Source organism: Camelus bactrianus, chromosome 11 (genome assembly GCF_048773025.1).
Source record: "Camelus bactrianus isolate YW-2024 breed Bactrian camel chromosome 11, ASM4877302v1, whole genome shotgun sequence".
NCBI classification, from domain to species: Eukaryota; Metazoa; Chordata; class Mammalia; order Artiodactyla; family Camelidae; genus Camelus; species Camelus bactrianus.
Window position 1 is genome coordinate 15,831,553 of NC_133549.1, and position 21,954 is coordinate 15,853,506.

Below are 21,954 nucleotides of genomic sequence, written 5' to 3' on the forward strand. Positions count from 1 at the left end.
TTTTTATTTGTTTGTTTAATTAATTAATTTATTTATGTATTTATTTTTACTGAGGTATAGTCGGTTACAGTGTGTCAGTTTCTGGCGTGCAGCACAGTGTCCCCAGTCATGCATACGCATACATATATTTGTTTTCATGCTCTTATTTATTAAAGGTTATTACAAGATACTGAATATAGTTCCTGTACTACACAGAGGAGATTTGTTTTTTATCTATTTTTATACATAGTGGTTAACATTTGCAAATCTCAAACTCCCAAATTTTTCCATTCCCACCCCCTTTCCCCGGTAACTATAAGATTGTTTTCTATGTCTGCAAGCCTGGCATCTTGTTTTCATTTCTGTAGTTTCCTGTCCTCCCCACCATGCTTTTAAATCTGTTCGCCATGTATGCAATTCTTTGCTGAGTCTCTAAAGCCATCTTACTAGGTTTTTTTCCTATGACTGGTGAGGTTTCCCACTTGGCACTCTGTCTCCGTGCCCCCCTCCTCCAGTGCGTCCTCTTCTGCGGTAGAGTTCCTGTTGCTCTTCCAAGGTGTTGAGAGGAATCACAAGTACTGTGTCTTTTTCCTGCCTGGTTTGCTTTTATAAGAAACATTGAACATTTGTGAATAAACCATATTTATCAAATGTCAGTCCGCGAACTTGTTGTCTACTGAGGAGCCACTTCATTTTAAATCAGTTAGGGATTCTAGAATCAGTTAGAATCAGTTAGGGATTCCAAGAATGACTTGGAAACTAAAAAGAGAGAGAGGGAGGGAGGGAGGGGAGAGAGGGAAAGAAGGAAGGAAGGAAGGAAGGAAAAAGAAAGACAATGAAAGGAAGAAACATAAGCCTTTGACACTGTCCCCAAGAGATCTACAACCTAACAGTAAAATGAAAACACCTGTATACACCAAGTAACATTTCAAATACCTAAAAACAAAGAATGGCTCAGATGGCTGCCAGTGCAGGTGGCCACCTCCCCGTGGCCACGCTGCTGGCGTGTCCCAGGGAGCCCAGTTATGGGCGTGAGGATGGAGCAGGAGAGGAGGGGCCCCCGCACAGAAAGCACCTCGTGAGTGACAGCACTTGTATCGGAGGCTCTACCTGTCAGGTCACTTAGTCTGCTTAACATCCACACGGCATTACTGTATTTACTAGTCTTCATCGTCCAGTGTGGAGACTGGGGGCCTGACAACTAGGACGACTCACCGAATGTGCCCCAGCTGGTCAACAGTGACCTGGGTCTCGATCCCGGACTGTCACCTTGCAGGACACTGCTAGTACCTTCAGGTTACGCGACAAGTGTTCAGGGTGTGAGGTCGAAGGTACGTTCAGGGGCAACGAAGAGTGAGTACAGAATGTGTGTGTCACGTGAGGCTTGTTTTTCCAGAAGACACTCTGTGTGTGTTATGCCAGTTAGCAGGTGAACCTTGGAAGAGGGGGGAGGGTGTTTGAGAGCCTGTCTGTCTTTCCTGGAGGTGGAGGAGGCTGGAGCCACCCCTGGACGATGGCCTGGCTCTCAGGAGGTGCTCCTCATTCCTGGCCCCACATTCCTCCTGTCCTGGGAGGTGGGTTCCCTGAGCTCTGTCTCTCCTTGGGCGAGTCTCAGCCAGATGTCACCATGTTGCTTGCAAAGGCTGTCCCCTCCACTCGGGGGAGCCTGGAGTTGTGTTCCTCCACCTCACACAGTAGCCTCGCTTTTGCTTCCTCCACTGCAGTGATCTTACTTAGGTGACACCGTCTCCAGTGAGTGCTTCGCAGACGGCAGGAACTCTGGCCCAGACTGAGGCCTGCGTGACCACACTCACACGCACTGACCATCTGAATTAAACATTGAAGGCTTAATTAAGTGAATGTCAGATGTGTCCTTGGGGGAGGGAGGAGGGTGTGATTGCCAGAGAAATTAAATGTGAGCTGATTCTTGAAGAGACTTAGCGTGTGCCAGGACAGTTCCCAGAATTTCCGGGCAAATGGAATGTGGTGCCTTTCCCTGAATCTCTCTTCTCTCTCTTTACGCTAACGTTTCTCAGCTTCAGCACGCCTGATTCCTTAGGCCAGGTAATTCTTTGTTGGAAGGGTCGGTCCTGTGCATCGTGGGGTGTTTGTCCACATCCCTGGCCTCTAAATAGAGGTGTCAGTAGCACATTCTCCCCAGACTGTGCCAGGAAATGCCCCGACACGGGCAAGTGTCCCCCGAGGGAAAGTCACCCAGGCTGGGAACTCAACCCCACAAATGTTTTAATACGCAACAAGTTTAGTTCTTGTGAGCCTCGAAAAGTGCCAGCCAAAAAAGATCAAACAATCATAGAAAATTCTTAAATTATTCTTATCATTTCTGAGAAACCATCGTGAACTGGTCAGATGGTCCCGAGTGCTTTCTGCAGGCTCTGCGCAATCCTCAAGCATGATGATCCTCATTTTACAGATGAGGGAGAAGGGTCAGAGGGCTCAGTTTGCCCACGTGGCAGCATCCCAACGTTCCCTGGCCCTAGTGCGCCGCTGGGGCTCTTAGGCCGTTTTCTGTGCCTCAGGCTGATTTTAAAGGAAATCAGATGTATGGACTACGTCCAGACGCCAGAAGAAATGCTCTGATAAATATGGACCTTGAAAAAACTCGTAACTGGTCCATCTTAAAGTAATAAGGCATCTATATTGAGCTGAAAGAACTTTCTTCCCAGGTGTCCTTTCAGTACATACACAATCGCGTCAAGATCTTCAGTCCAGATGACTGCGCTAGGAGATTTCTAGAACGTTCTACAATTACATTAGCTCTCTGAGAGCATTGCAAGTGCACCGTCTTCTAAATAAATCACCATGAATTTGCAGAATGCTGAAGAAATACTGGCTGTGTCAGAGGTTTGCGGTAGAACGGAGCCCAGCGGCAGAACAGGACCGCAGGGAAAGGGTGGGCCCCGGTGGGCGGCGCACCCTCTGAGGTGTTTGCAGGGAGCTGCTCCACCTGCTTTCACTTCCTGCCACTTCGCTGGACATTCCAGTCGCAAAGCTTTTAGGCTTGGGAGTGCTGAGGCAGAGACTCATTAGTCCGTTTGGCCTTGCTTTTGAGGGAAAACCATGTTATTTCAGCAGCAACTGCTCTGCGTAGACAGTCCCGATGCAAGTACTTTTCCAGGCAGCCTCATTTTGTCGTCAGATTGAATACAGCCTCTGACAGGCAGCAGCCCAGGCAGGCAGCGTGATGCATCAACTTTTTGAAAACAAGCTTTCTCCTTTTCAAATGGAATTCCGCTCCAGTTTTGGCTCCTGGGATGTTCTGTTCGCCCCGGGAGCAACTGCACCATATTAGGGCACGTCTGTCCTCCTCGCCGCTCGAAATGAATCACACGCGCAAGGTTCACGGAGTCTGATTCTGACTCGCGCGCCTCAGAAGGTTGGATTCCCTTTAAAGACGTGTGGGATGCCCGGGGATCGTGTTGACCCGGTTTGATGTCCTCCTGGGGCTGCAGCGCTGAGCTGAGCTTTGTCGCCAGACGGGCTGTTCCCGGGTCGGCCCTGCCCCCTAGTGGTTGTCGGCGGCACTCCCGTCCCCTTAGTTGTCACTGTCAGGAGCTGTGAGGGAAAACGGAGACCAGCGGAAGGGGCAGGTCCCAGAGACCCAAAACCAGCCCCGCAGCGAGATGCACGCTGGGTTCCAGACACAGAAGAAGCCCAGTGTGGTCACTGTAAAGATACGTTTTTTGTTTTGTTTTGTTTTTTTAATTACTTTTTTTTGAGATATAGTCATTTTACAATGTTGTGTCAATTTCCAGTGTAGAGCACAATTTTTTCAGTTACATATGAACATACATATATTCATTTTCACATTCTTTTTCACTGTGAGCTACCACAAGATCTTGTATATATTTCCCTCTGCTATACAGTATAATCTTGTTTATCTATTCTGCATATGCCTGTCAATATCTACAAATTTTGAGCACCCAGTCTGTCCCTTCCCACCCTCCTCCACCTTGGGAACCACAAGCTTGTATTCTATGTCTGAGTCTTTCTGTTTTGTATTTATGTTCTTTTTTTTTTTAGATTCCACATATGAGCGATCTCATATGGTATTTTTTTTCCTCTTTCTGGCTTACTTCACTTAGAATGATATTCTCCAGGGACATCCATGTTGCTGCAAATGGTGTTATGTTGTCGTCTTTTTATGGCTGAATGGTATTCCGTTGTATAAATATACCACATCTTCTCTTTTTTTTTTTTTCTTAAACTTTTTTTTATTGAGTTATAGTCATTTCACATCTTCTTTATCCAGTCATTTGTCGATGGACATTTAGGCTGTTTCCATGTCTTGGCTATTGTCAATAGTGCAGCTATGAACATTGGGGTGCAGGTGTCTTTTTGAGGTAGGATTCCTTCTGGATATATGCCCAGGAGTGGGATTCCTGGGTCATACGGTAAGTCTATTCCTAGTCTTTTGAGGACTCTCCATACTGTTTTCCACAATGGCTGCACCAAACTGCATTCCCACAAGCAGTGTAGGAGGATTCCCTTTTCTCCACAGCCTCTCCAGCATTTGTCATTTGTGGACTTTTGAGTGATGGCCATTCTGACTGGTGTGAGGTGATACCTCATTGTAGTTTTGATTTGAATTTCTCTGATAATTAGTGATACTGAGCATTTTTTCATGTGCCTATTGATCATTCGTATGTCTTCCTTGGAGAATTGCTTGTTTGGGTCTTCTGCCCATTTTTGGTTTGGGTTGTTGGTTTTTTTCTTATTAAGTCATAGGGGCTGTTTATATATTCTGGAGATCAAGCCTTTGTCAGTTTCATCTTTTGCAAAAAGTTTCTCCCATTCCGTAGGTTGTCGTTTTGTTTTACTTATGGTTTCCTTTGCTGTGCGGAAGCTTGTAAGTTTCATTAGGTCCCATTTGTTTATTCTTGCTTTTATTTCTATTGCTTGGATAGACTGTTCTAGGAGAACATTTTTGAGATGTAGGTCAGATAATGTTTTGCCTATGTTTTCTTCTAGGAGGTTTATTGTATCTTGTCTTATGTTTAAGTCTTTGATCCATTTTGAGTTTATTTTTGTGTATGGTGTAAGGGAGTATTTCAGCTTCACTGCTTTACATGCTGCTGTCCAGTTTTCCCAACCCCATTTGCTGAAGAAACTGTCTTTATTCCATTGTATGTTCTTGCCTCCTTTGTCGAAGATTAGTTGACCAAAAGTTTGTGGGTTCATTTCTGGGCTCTCTATTCTGTTCCATTGGTCCATGTGTCTGTTTTTGTACCAATACCATGCTGTCTTGGTGACTGTAGCTCTATAGTATTGTCTGAAGTCTGGGAGAGTTATTCCCCCAGGCTTTCTTTTTCTTCAGCAATGCTTTTGCAATTCTAGGTCTTTTGTGGTTCCATATAAATTTTATTATGATTTGTTCTAGTTCTGTGAAATATGTCCTGGGCAATTTGACAGGGATTGCATTAAATCTGTAGATTGCCTTGGGCAGTATGACCATTTTAACAATATTGATTCTTCCAATCAAGGATTATGGGATATCTTTCCAGTTTTTAAAGTCTTCTTTAATTTCCTTCATCTGTGTTTTATAGTTCTCTGTGTATAACTCTTTCGTCTCCTTGGTTAGATTTATTCCTAGGTATTTTATTACTTTGGGTGCTATTTTAAAGGGGATTGTTTCTTTTCTTTCTTTTTCTGTTGATTCATCGTTAGTGTAAAGAAATGCAACTGATTTTTGAATGTTAATCTTGTAACGTGCTACCTTGCTGAATTCTTCGATTATTTCTAGTAGTTTTTGTGTGGATCTTTTAGGGTTTACTATATATAGCATCGTGTCATCTACATATAGTGACACTTTTACCTCTTCTCTTCCAGTTTGGATCCCTTTTATTTCTCTCTCTTGCCTGACTGCTGTCGCTAGGACTTCCAGGACTAGGTTGAATAGGAGTGGTGAGAGTGGGCAGCCCTGTCTTGTCCCAGATTTTAGTGGGAAGCTTTTGAGTTTTTCACTGTTGAGTACTATGCTGGCTGTAGGTTTGTCATCTGTAGCTTTTATTATGCTGAGATATGTTCCCTCTATACCCACTTCGGTGAGAGTTTTTATCATAAATGGGTGTTGAATTTTATCAAATGCTTTTTCTGCATCTATTGAGATGATCATGTGGTTTTTGTCCTTTCTCTTCTTGATGTGAAGTATTACATTGATTTGCGTATGTTGAACCAGCCTTGTGTCCCTGGGATGAACCCCACTTGATCATGATGTATAATCTTTTTTATGTGCTGTTGGATTCTATTTGCTAATATTTTGGTGAGGATTTTTGTATCTATGTTCATCAGTGATATTGGTCTGTAATTCTCTTTTTTGGTAGTGTCTTTGCCTGGTTTTGGTATCAGGGTGTTGGTGGCTTCATAGAATGAGTTTGGGAGTATTCCCTCCTTTTCAGTCTTCTGGAAGAGTTTGGGAAGGACTGGTATGAGTTCTTCTTTGTATGTTTGGTAGAATTCCCCAGTGAAGCTGTCCGGTCCTGGACTTTTATTTGTAGGGAGGTTTTTTATTGCTAATTCGATTTCATTTGTAGTGATCGGTTTGTTCGAGTGGTCAGTTTTCTTCTTGATTCAGTCTTGGTGGACTGTATGTTTCTAGAGACTTGTCCCTCTCCTCTAGGTTATCTATGTTGCTTCCATATAGTTTTTCATAATATTCTCATATGATATTCTGTATTTCTATATTATTTGTTGTAACTTCTCCATTTTCCTTTCTTATTTTGCTTATTTGTGCTCTCTCTTTTTTCTTTTTTGTAAGTTTGGCAAGAGACTTGTTGATTTTATTTACCTGTTCAAAAACCCAGCTTTTGGTTTCATTGATTTTTTTCTATTATTTTTTAAATCTCTATTTTATTTATTTCCTCCCTGATCTTTATTATTTCCTTCCTTCTGCTGACTTTTGGATTTTTTTGCTCTTCTTTTTCTTATTTTTATAGCTGGTGGGTTAGATTGTTTATTTGAGATTGTTCTTCTTTTCTGAGGAAGGCCTGTATTGCTATAAACTTCCCTCTTAGCACTGCCTTTGCTGCGTCCCATAAATTTTGTGTGGTTGTGTTTTCATTTTCATTTATCTCAAGGTATTTTTTAATTCAACTTTGATTTCATCATTGACCCATTGGTTTTTTTGATAGCATGTGGTTTAATCTCCATACTTTCTTTTTTTTCCTCCTTTGTGTTTCTGTAGTTGATTTTTACTTTCATGGCATTGTGGTCAGTAAAGATGCTTGAGATAACTTCTGTCTTCTTAAAATTGTTGAGGCTTCTTTTGTGCCCAAGTACATGATCAATCCTAGAAAATGTTCCATGTGCACTTGAAAAGAATGTAGATCCTATTTGGGGGGGGGGGGGTGTAGTGCTCTGAAAATATCCACCAATTCTAATTTTTATGTTGTATCATTCAATTTCTCTGCTGCCTTATTTATTTTCTGTCTGGAAGATCTGCCTAGTGATGTTAATGCGATGTTAAAATCTCTGACAATGATTGTATTCCCATCAATATCCCCCTTTATATCTCTTAGTAATTGTTTTATGTACTTAGGTACTCCTATATTGGGTGCATATATATTAATGAGTGTAATATCCTCATCTTGTATCACTCCTTTAATCATTATAAAATGTCCTTCTTTATCTTTCTTTATGGCCTTTGTTTTAAAGTCTATTTTGTCTGAAATCAGTACTGCTACACCTGCTTTTCTGGCTTTTCCATTTGCATGGAATATCCTTTTCCATCCTTTCAGTCTCAATCTATATGTGTCCTTCTCCCTGAAGTGGGTCTCTTGTATGCCAGCATATTGAAGGTTCTTGCTTTATTATCCAGCCTGCCACTCTGTGTCTTTTGATTGGAGCATTTAGTCCGTTAACATTTACAGTAATTAATGATAGGTGTGTGTTTATTGCCATTTTGAACTTATTTTTGCAGTTGATTTGGTATTTCTTCTTTGTTCCTTTCTTCTTCCTTTTTTGGTTTGATAATTTTCCTTTGTATTATCTTGGATTTTATTTTGTTTTTGTGACTCATTTTGTTTTGTGACTTATTTTGTTTTTGTAAGTTTTTGGCTTGTGGTCTATTAACCCATTACTATAACTGTTTGTATTAAACAGATAATAATACAAGCTCAAACCCATACTACTGAGAACAAAATATTTTAAAAAGAAAAAAAAAAACATACAAAAAACCTCTATATTTTCTTGCTTCCCTCTCCCACTCTTAATGATTTAGATGTACTCTTTTACAATTTCATGTTTATTCTATTTGTAATTCATGGCAGTTATCACCTTTCCAGTTATGATTTTCTCATTTCTGTAGCGTCCTACTTCTTTTCTATTTAGAGTAGACCTTTCAATATTTCTTTTAGCATGGGTTTAGTGTTGCTAAACTCTTAGTTTTTGCTTCTCTGTGAAGTTCTTTATCTCTCCTTCTATTTTAAAGGATAACTTTGCTGGATAAAGTATCCTAGGCTGCATCTTTTATTCATTCAGGACTTTGAATATATCTTGCCACTCCCTTCTGGCCTGTAGTGTTTGTGTAGAGAAATCAGCTGAAAGCCTTATGGGGATTCCCTTGTAATTCACTCTTTGTTTTTCTCTTGATGCCTTTAGGATCATTTCTTTATCTTTAACGTTGGCCATCTTGATTGTAATATGTCTTGATGTGGGTCTGTTTGGGATATTCCTGTTTGGGACCCTCTGAGCCTCCTGTACTTGGATATCTGATTCCTTCTTTAGGTTTGGGAAGTTTTCAGTCATGATTTCTTCCAATACCTTTTCAATCCCCTTTGTTCTTTCTTCCCCTTCTGGAATCCCTATTATGCGTAGATTGGCACGCTTTGTTATCCCATAGGTCCCTTATATTTTTTTCATTGGTTTTTATTTGTTTTTCTCTCAGCTGTTCTGATTGGGTGTCTTTTCTGTTGTCCTGTCTTCTAGGTCACTTATTCGTTCCTCTGCATTATGTAGCCTGCTTTGTACAGCCTTTAGGTCAGCCCTCATCTCAGCAAATGAGTTTACCACTTCTACTTGGCCCTTCTTTATAGCTTCAATTTCATTTTTAATATATTTTATATCTCTAAACACTATCTCTTTTAGTTCCTTCAGTACTTTGAGCACTCCTTTTTTGAAATCTTGATCTAGTAGGCCATCAATGTCTATTTCCTTGATTGTTCTTTCAGGGGATTTCCCTTGTTCTTTTAATTCAGAGTGGTTCCTCTGCTTCTTCATCTTGCTGATATCTCTCTGGCACTGTGGCTTAAGGAGTATCAGTTATCTATTGCAGTCCTTAAGGAGTTTACTTATTTATCTGTCTAAAGCCTATGTAGGAATAAAACAGATTTGTGGCATCTTTGTCTTTTGAAGAGGGTGATGTTCTGTCGGAGTTCAGCAGGTTCTCTGGTTGGCTGGGTGGGTCCGTGGATGTGAGTTTTGGTGTATTTGTGAGAAAGGGTGAGCTACGAGCATCCTTCTACTCTGCCATCTTGGCCGATCTCTGGCAAGATACATCTGGTTTTTCTCCTGGCCCTTCATGATTAAAATAATGATAATAGAGGACAGTAGTTTACCCATTTACAGTCAGATCAGGTGGTTTACAAACTGAGAGCCCCAGTCCTTTTCTCAGAATAGGATGCCAGGGTGACTTAGAGGAAGTGAGCTTGTCTTCTTGGAATTCATCATTAAAGAAAGGCTTCATATTTATATTGGCCTCTTAGGTTTCTCTGAGCACTTTGACATGTTTTTCATATTGGGTATTTATACATGATTTTTAAATTTAAAAAGTTATCTATGTATTTTACAGATTTATAATCCCAGAAACCTTTTATTCCATATCTAGGGGGAAGGGAGTAAATTTCTCATGACTGTCTTTCAATTTTCCCTAAACTTCGCATTCTTTCGCATTCTCAAATTGTTCTTTCATATTTTCTCTTTCAGTTTCTCATTTTAGATACTAATGAAAGATGTCAGTTTATCCACTGTGGTGACTTTCACACAGTGTTAACCATGATCTGCAATATACAATACACTTACATCACAGCTATATACTGAATGTGTGTGTGGTCTCCATAGTTCTGTGAAATGGTACTGACATTTTGTGCTGTGTGCTCTGATATGTCCTGTTCAATTATGCTTCTTTCCTTTTTTTTTTTTTTAACTTTTTTTTATTGAGTTATAGTCATTTTACAATGTTGTGTCAACCTTTTCTTTTTTATTCTCATGCTTGCCCACTACCTGGCTCCCGACTGAACATTTAGGGAAACTAAGCGAATCACTTTTGTTTGTGCTCCTAGATGTAATGTAGTGGAAATGGTCTGGGAAAATATACACTCAGAGATGAAATCGAGAAGCCAGAGAAAAAGAAAAATGCCATGTGATATCACTTATATGTGGAATCTAAAAAAAACACAAATGAACTTATTTACAAAACAAAGTCACAGACACAGAAAACAAACTTATGGTTACCCATGGGGGAAAGGGGGTGGGAAGGGATAAATTAGGAGTTTGAGATTTGCAGACACTGACTACTACATATAAAGTAAATAAACAACAAGTTCCTTCTGTATAGCACAGGGAACTATATTCAGTATCTTACAGTAACCTGCAATGAAAAAGGATATGAAAATGAATATATGTATGTATATATGTCACTGAAGCACTGTGCTGTACACCAGAAACTGACGCAACATTGTAAACTGTCTATACTCTAATAAAAATAAAAAGCTACAACCTTCCTTACCTAAGTAAGTACTAGGGATGTAGTGTACAACATGATAAAAATAATTAGCACTGATCTACGTTACATATGAAAGTTTTTAGAGAGTAAATCCCAAGAGTTCTCATAACAAGAAAACATATTTCTATTTCTTTGATTTTGTGTCTGTATGAGATGATGGGTGTTCGCAAACTTACTGTGATGATCGCTTCATGATGTACGTAGGTCATACCATGATGCTGTACACCTTACACTGACACAGTGCTGTATGTCAGTTGTATCTCAGTAAAACTGGATGAAAACAGTTTTTTAAAAACAACAACAAAAACAAAACAGAGGAAAAGCAAGGTTGCCTTTAGCTCTCGCCACCAACGTGAGTCCATTCAGTGAGCATCGACTGTGAACTCCCTGACTTAAAGCATCTGACTCTGCAGGGTGCCGAGTCAGGACGAAGAAGAGTCTGGAGAGCAGAAGTGGCAGCCTTGTCTCAGGAAGGCACCTCAGACAGGAGGTGTTGGTCCAGGTGCATCACGGTTCTCCCTGGGTCTCACTGAGAACCCCTGATTCTCAGGAAGCTGCATATTGCTCACCAGACAATGGCTAAATGTGAAGAAAGACATTAAGTGACTGTCATGTCCAGTGGGGACTTTTAGATTTTTTTTTCTCATCACGAGGAGAATTTTTTTCTTTTGTTGTACTGATATGAGATGATGGATGTCAACTCAACCTACTGTAATCATTTCACGATGTATGTAAATCAGACTGTCATGCTGTGCACCGTGAAATTAAATGGTGATATATGTTAATTATTTCTCAACAGCACTGGACAAAAAAGACGGGTACAGTTTTTTTTCAAATATCATGTTTGCTAACATGTTACTATCACTAATCATATATGATTTGTCTTCTTAAAGATAGTAGGATTTTTTGTAATTTGCCTTTAAATTTTTTATTGAAGTACAGTCATTTACTGTGTGTCAATTTCTGGTGCACAGCACGGTGTTTCAGTCATACATGTACATACATGTACTCCTTTCCGTGTTCTTGATTGAAGTCCCAGGGGCCTTGTGCTCAGTTCTTGTGTCACCGTACTGTGTGCCCATGAGATGTCAGCTGTCCAGCCTCCAGAGCTGGAGGGTCCTTTTCCTGAGATGTTCCTGGCACAGCCACAGGGGCCCAAGGAGTAGGTTACGGAAGGTGTCTCAGGTACTGATACACGAGTGAAGTTTGGAGAGGGGCCTCCGGCTCCTGGCTGCATGGGGACAACCCTTATTAGGCCAAGCTGGGCACAGCCTTGCTGTGATTAGACTGGGGAGCACCAGAGCCATCCCCAACTTGGGCTGTTCTGGGTGGCAGCTGGGTTCCCTGCTCAGGGTCTCACAAAGCTGGGATCAAGTCTGCTTCCAAGTGTGTTCAGAGCATCTGAGCTTCCCCCGGCCACCCCTTGGACCAAGCAGCTGCCACCTCTGGGCACTGGATGGGAAGGACTCAGGCCCAGATGTCCTTTGAGCTCTGCTTCCCCCTTCAGCTCCTTGTTTAGAACCGACGTTAGGGTGGAGTCTGTCCTGGTGACTGTCACCAGGGTCTTCCCACATCCCTCTGGCTTCAGAAACTTGGTTTCTAACCATTTGGGACATTGCAGGTTAGGCTGATGTCCTCTGTCCTTCACCCACAGTCCTCACGATCTTCCTAAGACATCACTGCTGGTACCCGATTTGCATGCATCTCTCTATTCCATTATGGTCATTTAAACGTGCAAACATTTATATGAGGCATATGCTATTGTCGTAGGTGTTTTATTATTGTCTAAATCATACCACCTCACAGCCGTCACCTCATAGCTTGTTTTTCCGACTCGACAAGATGTTTTTAGAACTCTCTAGGTCAGCAGAGACAGATGCACAGACCTGCAGGGTCTGCTGTGGAGGCTCCCCGTGACGTGATACCAGCTCCCTCCAGCCCCCCCCCCCCGCCAGCTGAGCACCCTTAGTTTTCCTGACTTCTCTCATGACGGCAGGTGCTCACCACACATGCTGATGCGCATCTCCTGTGTCTGTGTAAATCCAAGAAGTTCCAGAGGACAGACACCTAGACAGTAGTTTGCTGGCTCATGACGTCTGTACCTTTCAGTGTGATAGATTCTGCTGGGCCTCCTTTCTGTAGTTCTTGCCTCAGTGTCTTCAGTCTCCTCATGGTGAAGAGCTTTCTCATTTGCCAAATGTCTCGGCCGGCCCTCTGTCGCTGGATGCTCAAAGATCTGCGTGTTGCAGCTCAGAAGACAGTGTCTCTAATGCTCTGCCTCTACCAGAGGGTTTAATTTATCCTGTAAAAAGCGAAAATTGCGCATGTTCTGCTTTCTTTCTCCCTGTGTTTCTGCAGTAACCACCCAACCCCGAGGACGTGAGAGCTGGCGTTGCTGGAGGGGAGGCGACATATCAGTTAGGGCTGCAGAGTTACCCTCCCACAGCTGGAGAGTAGCTGGTGGTGTGCCAGGCTGTTTGCTTGTTTTTCTTGTATGAGAACACTTGACATGAGACCTGTCATCTTAACAGCTTTATTTTTACTGTAATCCTGCAGTGCTGTCAACCGTAGGCGCGATGTTGTACAGCAACCTCTAGAACCTGTTTATCTCACAGAAGTTTATACCCACTACATAGGATCCACTGGTTTCTCTCTCCTTGCAGACCCTGGGAACCACTAATCTACCCTCTTCTTCTGTGAGTTTGACAGTTTGACAGTTTCAGATAGCCCAGACACTAACTACTCTAGATAGATAGATAGATAGACAGACAGACAGACAGATAGCTAGCTAGCAGACAGACTATATATATATATATATATATATATATATATATAGTGAATAGTGCAGTACTTGTCCTTCTGTGACTGGCTCATGTCACTTAGCATGATGTCCTCAAGATTCATCCATGTTGTCGAATATTGCAGCAGTTCTTTTTTAAGACAGAATAGTATTTCACTGCATGTATATACCGCATTTTCTTTATCGACTCATCCATCCAAAGAGTTTTTAGTTTATTTCCGTATCTTGGCTATCATGAATAGTGGTACAGTGAACCTGGATGTGCCAATAGCTCTCCGAGATGCCGATTTCAGTTCTTTTGGATAAGTACCCAGGAGTGAGATTCCAGGATCATATGGTAGTTCTACTATTAATTTTTTGAGGCGCCTACAATTGTTTCCCATAGTGGCTGCACCATTTTGCATTCCCACCAACTGTGTGCAACAAGGGTTCCAATTTCTCTACAACTTCACCAGCGTTTGTTGTCTTTCGTTTTTTGATGACAGCCCTCCTAACAAGTATGAGACAGTATCTCAGTGTGGGTGTGATTTACATTTCCCTGATGGTCAGCGATACTGAGCATCTTTTCACATACCTGAGGGCCATCTGTATGTCTTCTTCAGAGAAATGTCTATTGAAGCCCTTTGCCTACTTTTGAATGGGTTATTATTATTAAATATACCTTTTGCTGTTGAGTTGTGGAAGTTCCTTATATTAACTCTTTATCAGACACATGGTTTGCAAATTTTTTTTTATCTCATAGGTTGCCTTTTCGCCCTCTTGGTTGTTTCCTTTGCTGTGCAGAAGCTTTTTAGTTTGCTGTATTCCCACTTGGATATTTTTGCTTTTGTTGCCTCTCCTACCCTTGAACTTGTGAATACCAGGGTCGTGAAGCTTATCCCCCATGTTTTCTTCTAGTTTCACAGTCTCAGGTCTTATGTTTCAGTCATTCATCCATTTTGAGTTGATTTTCATTGTGGTGTAAGACAAGGGTCCAGTTTCAGTCCTTTGCATGTGGACATCCTGGTTTCCCAGCATCACCTGTGGAAGACGCTGTCCTTTCCCCGCTGTGTGTTCTCGACACCCCTGTCAAAGACCAGGGGACATGCGCACGTGGATGTATTTCTGAGCTTTCTGTCTGGTTACGTCGGTCTCTATGTCTCTCTTCAGGCCAGGAGAGGCATACTTTGTTTCACACACTTCACTTTACTGTGCTTTGCAGACACTGCATTTTTTATAAATTGAAGTTTTCTGCCCACCCTGCGTCAAGCAAGTCTATCAGTGCCACTTTTCCAGCAGCGTTATTTTTTAATTAAGGTGTGTGCATTTCTGCAGACACAGCGCTGTTGCACACTAAATACCTGAAACTTTCAGGAAACAGTATATATTGAATCAAGGTTGAATTAGAAAAAGAACAGTGGCCACCGTTTCAGATGTGCCAAAGAATTCGGGTCAAACACCGCCCAACAGGTTGTGATTCTCAGGTTTTCTCGTGGTTACAGAAAACCCCAGAGCCTGGGAATACCGGGGCAGGCATTTAATGAACCCACGGTAGAAAGCTCGTCCTGACTGCAGGTGCCTTTCCTCAGTTCTGGCTTCTTTTATATTCTGTATTCCCACAAAGCATAATTGGGCTGGAATATTATACAATTTCTGGAGCTCTCAAGATTCACAGAAATGAACTAGAAGACAGCATTGATCTTAAGCTTATTTCTGAAATTCCTACTTACATTATTCACTGTTATCAGTCAACTGAGCAAAATAAGTTGCTATTGAATTTGCACAAACATAATGTTATTTGCAGGGAGCAATCTGACAGTGCCTAAAAACTACATGCTTCTTAAAATTCTTTTATCCATGTTCCCTAGCTCATCCAGGGTGTGAGTCCATGGAAGGCAGAGTCCTGACTCGCTGAATTCAGGGCCACCGCTAGAGTGACCGGACCTCAGCAGTGCTTCCATGAGGAGTGTGGATGTTGCTGATGACGCTTGTGTTAACAGGGGCCCGCTTAGCTGCGGGTGACAGTGATCTTTCTCAGGTAGCCCAGGCTCACATAACTGGCAAGTTCAAGGAGGCAGAGTTGACTTCAGGAATGGCTAGATCCAGGCTTGAAAGGACATCATTATCGTGTCTCTGTTCCACGCATTCCCTCCCATCTCCCCTTCCCCCTACCTCTCCTCTGTGTTTGCTGGCTTCACGGATTTCCCATGTGGCTGTAAATAGAGTCACCAGCACCTAAGATTCCCAAAGATCAGAGAATTACCCTGTCTCTCCCACATCCGCATCAAATCCCACAGTTCTGCTCCTGTGTGCGGGTCCCTCAGGGCCATCACTGCGGGGGAGGGGTCAGAACCGTGTGATTGGCGCCCACCAGAGACACAGACCGGGGAGGCAGGCCACTTCCAAAAGAACAGCTGAAGGAAAGACAAGCAACAGACGTCCACTGCAAGGGGTTGACAGGAGGGAGAAAAAAGATGGAAGAAGACTGATGCACCGTCAGCACAGATACAAAGCTCCGGCTTTCTTAGCCATTACATTTACTCATACCGAAGCCAGCATGTGGTCTAGGTGATCAGAGCAGGATCTGTCCCGTGTGGCAGGAGAGCAGAGACTTAGAAAGTGCCTTGAGCATTTTTTTGTTTTTAGCATCTTAAATGTATTTTTCTTTTTTTTTTTTTCCTATTGAAGTACAGTCAGTTGCAATGTGTCAATTTCTGGTGTACAGCACAGTGTCCCAGTCATGTGTGTGTGTGTGTGTGTGTGTGTGTGTGTGTGTGTGTGTGTGTAATGTTTTCATATTCTTTTTGCTTTGAGTGTTTTTAACGGTGCTATAGAAGGTCATGGGAGATTCAGAGCACACCAGGGAGTGGTGGGATGGGGAGGGAGGAGGAGGGAGAAGGAATCTAAAAGGGGCCATAGCACAGCCCACACGGTGCACAAGGAAACCTAACTGCTGTGTCTGGGCACCTTTGGGGTGTAAGATGGTGGGAAGATAAAAGCTGGTCAGAGTACAAACCTTCCTCGACGTACCATAGGGTTGCTCCTGATAAACCCACTGTAAGTTATCATCAGCTGAAAATGCATGTAATCCACCTGACCTACCAAACATTGTGGCCTGGCCTAGACCCCTGAACCATGCTCAGAACACTCACCTTAGCCCTCAGCTTGGCAAAGACATGTAGCACAAAGCCTGCTTTATGGTAAAGCGGTGGCTGTCTCATGTGATTTACCAACTACTGTACTGAAGTGGGAAACAGAGTGGTTGTCTGGGTCCAGAGTGGCTCTAAGTGTAGCAGTGGCCGACCCTGGTGGTCACGGGCTGCCCAGGACCCGCGGCTGGAGCTGCCTGGCCTCACGAGAGAGCACCCTCACTTGTAGCCCTCACCTGGAGAAGAGGCCGAAACTCAAAGTACGATTTCTGCTGAAGGCGTATCACTTTGCACCATCACAAATTCCAAAGGTCTTCAGTCTAATCATCGTGAAGCTGGAGACTCTGTGTATAAAAAAATCAGCAAACATCTGGTGCAGGAAAAAGAGAAATGCATGAACAAGGGTGATGATGCAAGTAGGAAAACGTGATACTGATCTGATCTGAGATGAGTGATACTTACCTGTGTAGTTCAGGACACTGGAGAGGTGTCCTAGACTCCCCAGTAGGGCGGTGGTCAACCCGAGTCAGGACGTTGAGCGGAGGGGTCTCGTAAAGACGAGCGTGGTCTGTCATTGGCGTGGTAGCGGGGCCACGTGGGAGACACCAGGCAAACGCCTTCACAACTGTGTCAGCTGGGACCCAGGTGGAGGGAGACAGCACATAGCTTTTCTACATGTGTGCCTTCGGAGAAGCCACTGGTGCAGCTGAGGACCCCACGGGCATGTGGCACTTCCCAAATCTGGACATCCTCCCGTTGGGGAGTCGTAGATGTAGATGAGCTGACACCTGATAAAGCCCAGAGAAGTAAAAAGAACTAAAGAAGAGAAAATGCATCAATTCCCTGTATTTGGAAACGAGTGCGAACTAGGAGACTCCATCTACACTAGCACCGTGAAGCTGACGCCTTCCCTCCCACTGTTGCCACTACTGCACGTGTACTGTCTTTCAGGTGACCAATGGTATCTCGTAATTTTTAAGTGTTCTTCGATTACACTTTGAAGAGGAGCTTTCGCCAGTTAGGAGGGACTAGTTGTCTGCAGTGTCTGGATGACCTGGTGATGAGGCAGAGTGGGGTCACGGTCAAACGTGGAGGCTCAGGTAGGCTCGGATCATCTGGGGGCGGACACCTCTGCCCCTTTACCTCACTCACTAGCTTGAAACCTTGGACAGATTACTTAACTATCTAGGTTGCAGTTTCCAGGAAAATAATGTTATTTTAAGGATTAAATGAGATAACGCATGTGACAGTTTGCAGCATGTGTGCCCTGTGGGAAGTGTCCAGTGAACACTCCCTCCTGTCATTTACGGTGGCACAAGTCGAGCCCTGAGCACCCCGGCAGCCAAGGCTAAGTGAGTCACTGCTCGGTGAGACGAGCGGTAGGACAGTGACAGCAGACACCAGACCTGCGCGGCGGGCACTGTGCGCAGGCTCTGGTCTGTTTTGTATGTTAAAACATTTTGGTGAGAAACAGAGTTTCTGACCACTTACTGTTGAATTCTAGATTGAATTTATACCACTATACAGAATGTTCCATTCCCATTTTTCTAAGAGGAAACTGGAACCCAAGGAGGTTAAGTAATACCCAAGATCCTGCCCTCAGGAAGTGGCTGATGTAAGATGTGAGCCTGTGCCTCTGGGACTCCAAGGCCTCCCTGCTACCCCTGCGGCCTTTCCAGGAGGCTCCATGCGCCGTGACTGCAGTCCTCCCAGGGGTGCTGCGGCACGCCTGGTACAGGCTCGATCTAGGGCTCTTGCCTTGCATACGTGTGTACATAGTTGCATCATGAGAGTTTAGTCGAACATTTTTTTAACCAAGAGCCTGAACCCAGCAGAAGTGTTCTTAATAGATTTTCGCTGTGATTCTGAAAAGTAGAGTTCCTCGAGTGGCCCTCCTGGAGGGATGATTTACTGCCTCTAGCCCACAGAGGGCAGCGATGTGAACACTTCTGAGCCAGCTGTGTCCTCGAGTACCAGCCGGGGGTTCAGAGCGGCTGAGCTGGGCTCAACCAAGGCTTCCCAGGACCGCACGGGAGGACCTTCCTGCTGATGCAGTGATTGTAACGATTCTTAGTCGCTTACTTATTTTGCACTACCTGCAATTTGGCAACTATGTATATGCAAATACACATGTGGTGCTAAAATGCTTTTTCTACCTAACGGTAACATATCTAAACACTGGATGTATTCCAAGCTGGTTTGGTCAGTTCAGAACAGTCTGGTAAAGGTTCTGCATGTTAACAGGCCAAAACTAGCAGCCTCGTGGACTGTTACCAGCCATTAAAAGGAGCCAGCACATCACTGCTGGTAACTGTGCTGGGAAGAGGTCACACAGTGTGAAGTGACTTACTCGTTTCCACCCACGCTCCAGGTCGATGCTGTTCCTTCCAGTGAGGCTGAAGTGGCTGGAACTGCCTTAAAGTTGCTTTGTCTGAAGCCTTGCGTAGGTCAGCACCCAGGTGGATAAATGCGTATGAGTGATGTCGGTTTCTCGTGCAGCAGGATGGCAAAGCCATGCTGGAAGAGCATCATATAAGCCTCTACTGCTTCCCCCTTCTTTTTAAAGTCAGAGAAGTAAGGGAGACTTGGTTTGAGAATGAGTTCTGTGGAAGTGGGTGTGGCCTGGGTCTGGAAACGTGGCAAACGTTCAGCGCCCGCTGCCAGCTACTTGTGCCTCCTCGAACAAACCCCTGCCTGCCCCACGCCTCACCCTTATTTAATGTGCTTGTCCTTACTGAAGTGCCGCTGACAGCCTTTAAAGTTCGAGAGTGTCCTTGGTGGGTCCCTCTGTTGGGCTCACCTCTGAGCAGGACCTGTTCTCTTGTAGGCTGCAGTGCAGAGAACAGATCAGATGAAGGCAGCAACCTTCCTGACTCTGTGTTTTCTTTCTCTCCCCAGACCATGTCAGAGAGTCACCATGACCATGCACAGTAACAGCTCAACCTCACCTCTGTTTCCGAACATCAGCTCTTCCTGGATTCACAGCCCTTTGGATGGGGGGCTGCCCCCAGGAGCCGTCACTCACTCTGGCAGCTACAACCTCTCCCAAGCAGCCGGGAATTTCTCCTCCCCAGATGGCACGGCCGGTGACCCCCTGGGGGGTCACACCATCTGGCAAGTGGTCTTCATCGCGTTCTTGACCGGCGTCTTGGCCTTGGTCACCATCATCGGCAACATCCTGGTGATTGTGTCCTTTAAGGTCAACAAGCAGCTGAAGACAGTCAACAACTACTTTCTCCTCAGCCTGGCCTGTGCTGACCTGATTATCGGGGTCATTTCGATGAATCTGTTTACCACCTACATCATCATGAACCGATGGGCTTTGGGGAACTTGGCCTGCGACCTCTGGCTCTCCATTGACTACGTGGCCAGCAATGCCTCCGTCATGAACCTGTTGGTCATTAGCTTCGACAGGTACTTCTCCATCACAAGGCCACTCACGTACCGAGCCAAGCGAACGACAAAGCGGGCAGGCGTGATGATCGGCCTGGCGTGGGTGGTCTCCTTTGTCCTCTGGGCCCCCGCCATCCTGTTCTGGCAGTACGTGGTGGGGAAGAGAACTGTGCCCCCCGGGGAGTGCTTCATCCAGTTCCTCAGCGAGCCGACCATCACCTTCGGCACGGCCATCGCTGCCTTCTACATGCCCGTCACCATCATGACCGTTCTGTACTGGAGGATCTATAAGGAGACGGAGAAGCGCACCAAGGAGCTGGCTGGGCTGCAGGCCTCGGGGACAGAGGCCGAGGCCGAGAACTTTGTCCACCCGACCGGCAGCTCCCGGAGCTGCAGCAGCTACCACTTTCAGCAGCCGAGCACAAAAGCCTCGGCCCGGAGCACGTGCGGCCGCTGCCACTTCTGGTTCACCGCCGGGAGCTGGAAGCCCAGCTCCGAGCACATGGACCAGGACCACAGCAGCAGCGACAGCTGGAACAACAACGACGCCGCGGCCTCCCTGGAAAACTCCGCCTCCTCCGACGAGGAGGACCTGGGCTCTGAGACCAGAGCCATCTACTCCATCGTTCTCCAGCTGCCGGGGCACAGCGCCCTCCTCAACTCCAGCAAGTCGCCCTCGGCAGACAGCCTCCAGGTGCCCGGGGAGGAGCCGGGGGCAGCAGGCCTAGAGGGGAGAGCCGGCCGACCGCAGGCCCAGAAAAGCCTGGACGGCCGGGGCAGTCTTCAGAAGAGCTTCTCCCAGCTTCCCATCCAGTTGGAGTCGGCCGTGGACACCGCCAAGGCCCCGGACGGCAGCTCCTCAGTGGGCAAGACCACAGCCACTCTGCCTCTGTCCTTCAAGGAAGCCACCCTGGCCAAGAGGTTCGCGCTGAAGACCAGGAGCCAGATCACCAAGCGGAAGCGGATGTCCCTGATCAAGGAGAAGAAGGCAGCGCAGACCCTCAGCGCCATCCTGCTGGCCTTCATTGTCACCTGGACGCCCTACAACATCATGGTTCTGGTGAACACCTTCTGTAACAGCTGCATCCCCAAGGCCTACTGGAACCTGGGCTACTGGCTGTGCTACATCAACAGCACGGTGAACCCCGTGTGCTACGCCCTGTGCAACAAGACCTTCAGAACCACCTTCAAGGCGCTGCTGCTGTGCCGCTGCGACCAGCGGCGGCGGCGCAAGCAGCAGTACCAGCAGGGGCAGTCGGCCGTCTTCCACAGGCGGGTGCCCGAGCCGGCCTCCTAGAGGCGCGTCCACCGCGGCGCGCGCACGGCCGCCCGCCCCTCCGCTGGGCGTCAGTGAGGGTGGGGGTGAGCCCTGTGACGACAGAACGCGTTCTCCTCGTCCCACGGTGAAAGGAGCTGCCTGTTTACCGATCCCTCCCATAAACCCCGTTTTGCTATGAAGAGTCAAATACCAGTTCAGCAAAAAATAAGCAAGTGAGCAATGAGCATAGTGCCGCACAGGAAGAGATCGATTCTGACTCAACTTTGCCTTTTGGTTTTTTTTTCTTAAAGAGGGGAAACAATGTTTCGTATCACTTCTGCACCCAGATTGGCATGCCCGGGCCGTTTAGTCCCCACCAGCTCTGGACTCTCATTGAGCATAACCGGCCGCGTCCCCAGGTGTCACCCAGACCCCACGTGGGACACGGCAGGCTAGCAAGTCCACGGTTCCGAAATGGTTTCACACGCTGAGGATGGACCCTCTTGTCCCCGTCTTCTGTTGGTATGTCGTTCAACTCTATTTGTGGACTTGATTCTCGATTCTCGCAAAGTAGTGTTTTGTGCAGTTCACGTTTCGTACAAATAAAAGCTACCCAAGTACACACATGTACATGTATGCGTGTGTGAGTTCCGTGCGT

The 21,954-nt window shown here is 45.3% G+C and overlaps 1 protein-coding gene across 10 annotated transcripts in view; it reads left to right on the forward strand.

The window, feature by feature from the left end:
- CHRM3 (cholinergic receptor muscarinic 3) overlaps positions 1–21,954 on the forward strand; it is a 469,951-nt gene that overhangs the window by 434,659 nt on the left and 13,338 nt on the right. For 8 of the 10 annotated variants that reach the window (XM_074373285.1, XM_074373289.1, XM_074373284.1 and 5 more), the window contains one exon: positions 19,544–21,926. In XM_074373285.1, coding sequence (XP_074229386.1) covers positions 19,563–21,335 — 1,773 coding nt within the window. In that variant the 5' untranslated portion in view covers positions 19,544–19,562 and the 3' untranslated portion in view covers positions 21,336–21,926. Of the gene's footprint in view, positions 1–17,596; positions 17,746–19,543; positions 21,927–21,954 lie in introns of those variants that run through there. The other 2 variants (XM_074373286.1, XR_012509987.1) reach the window with 2 other exon arrangements.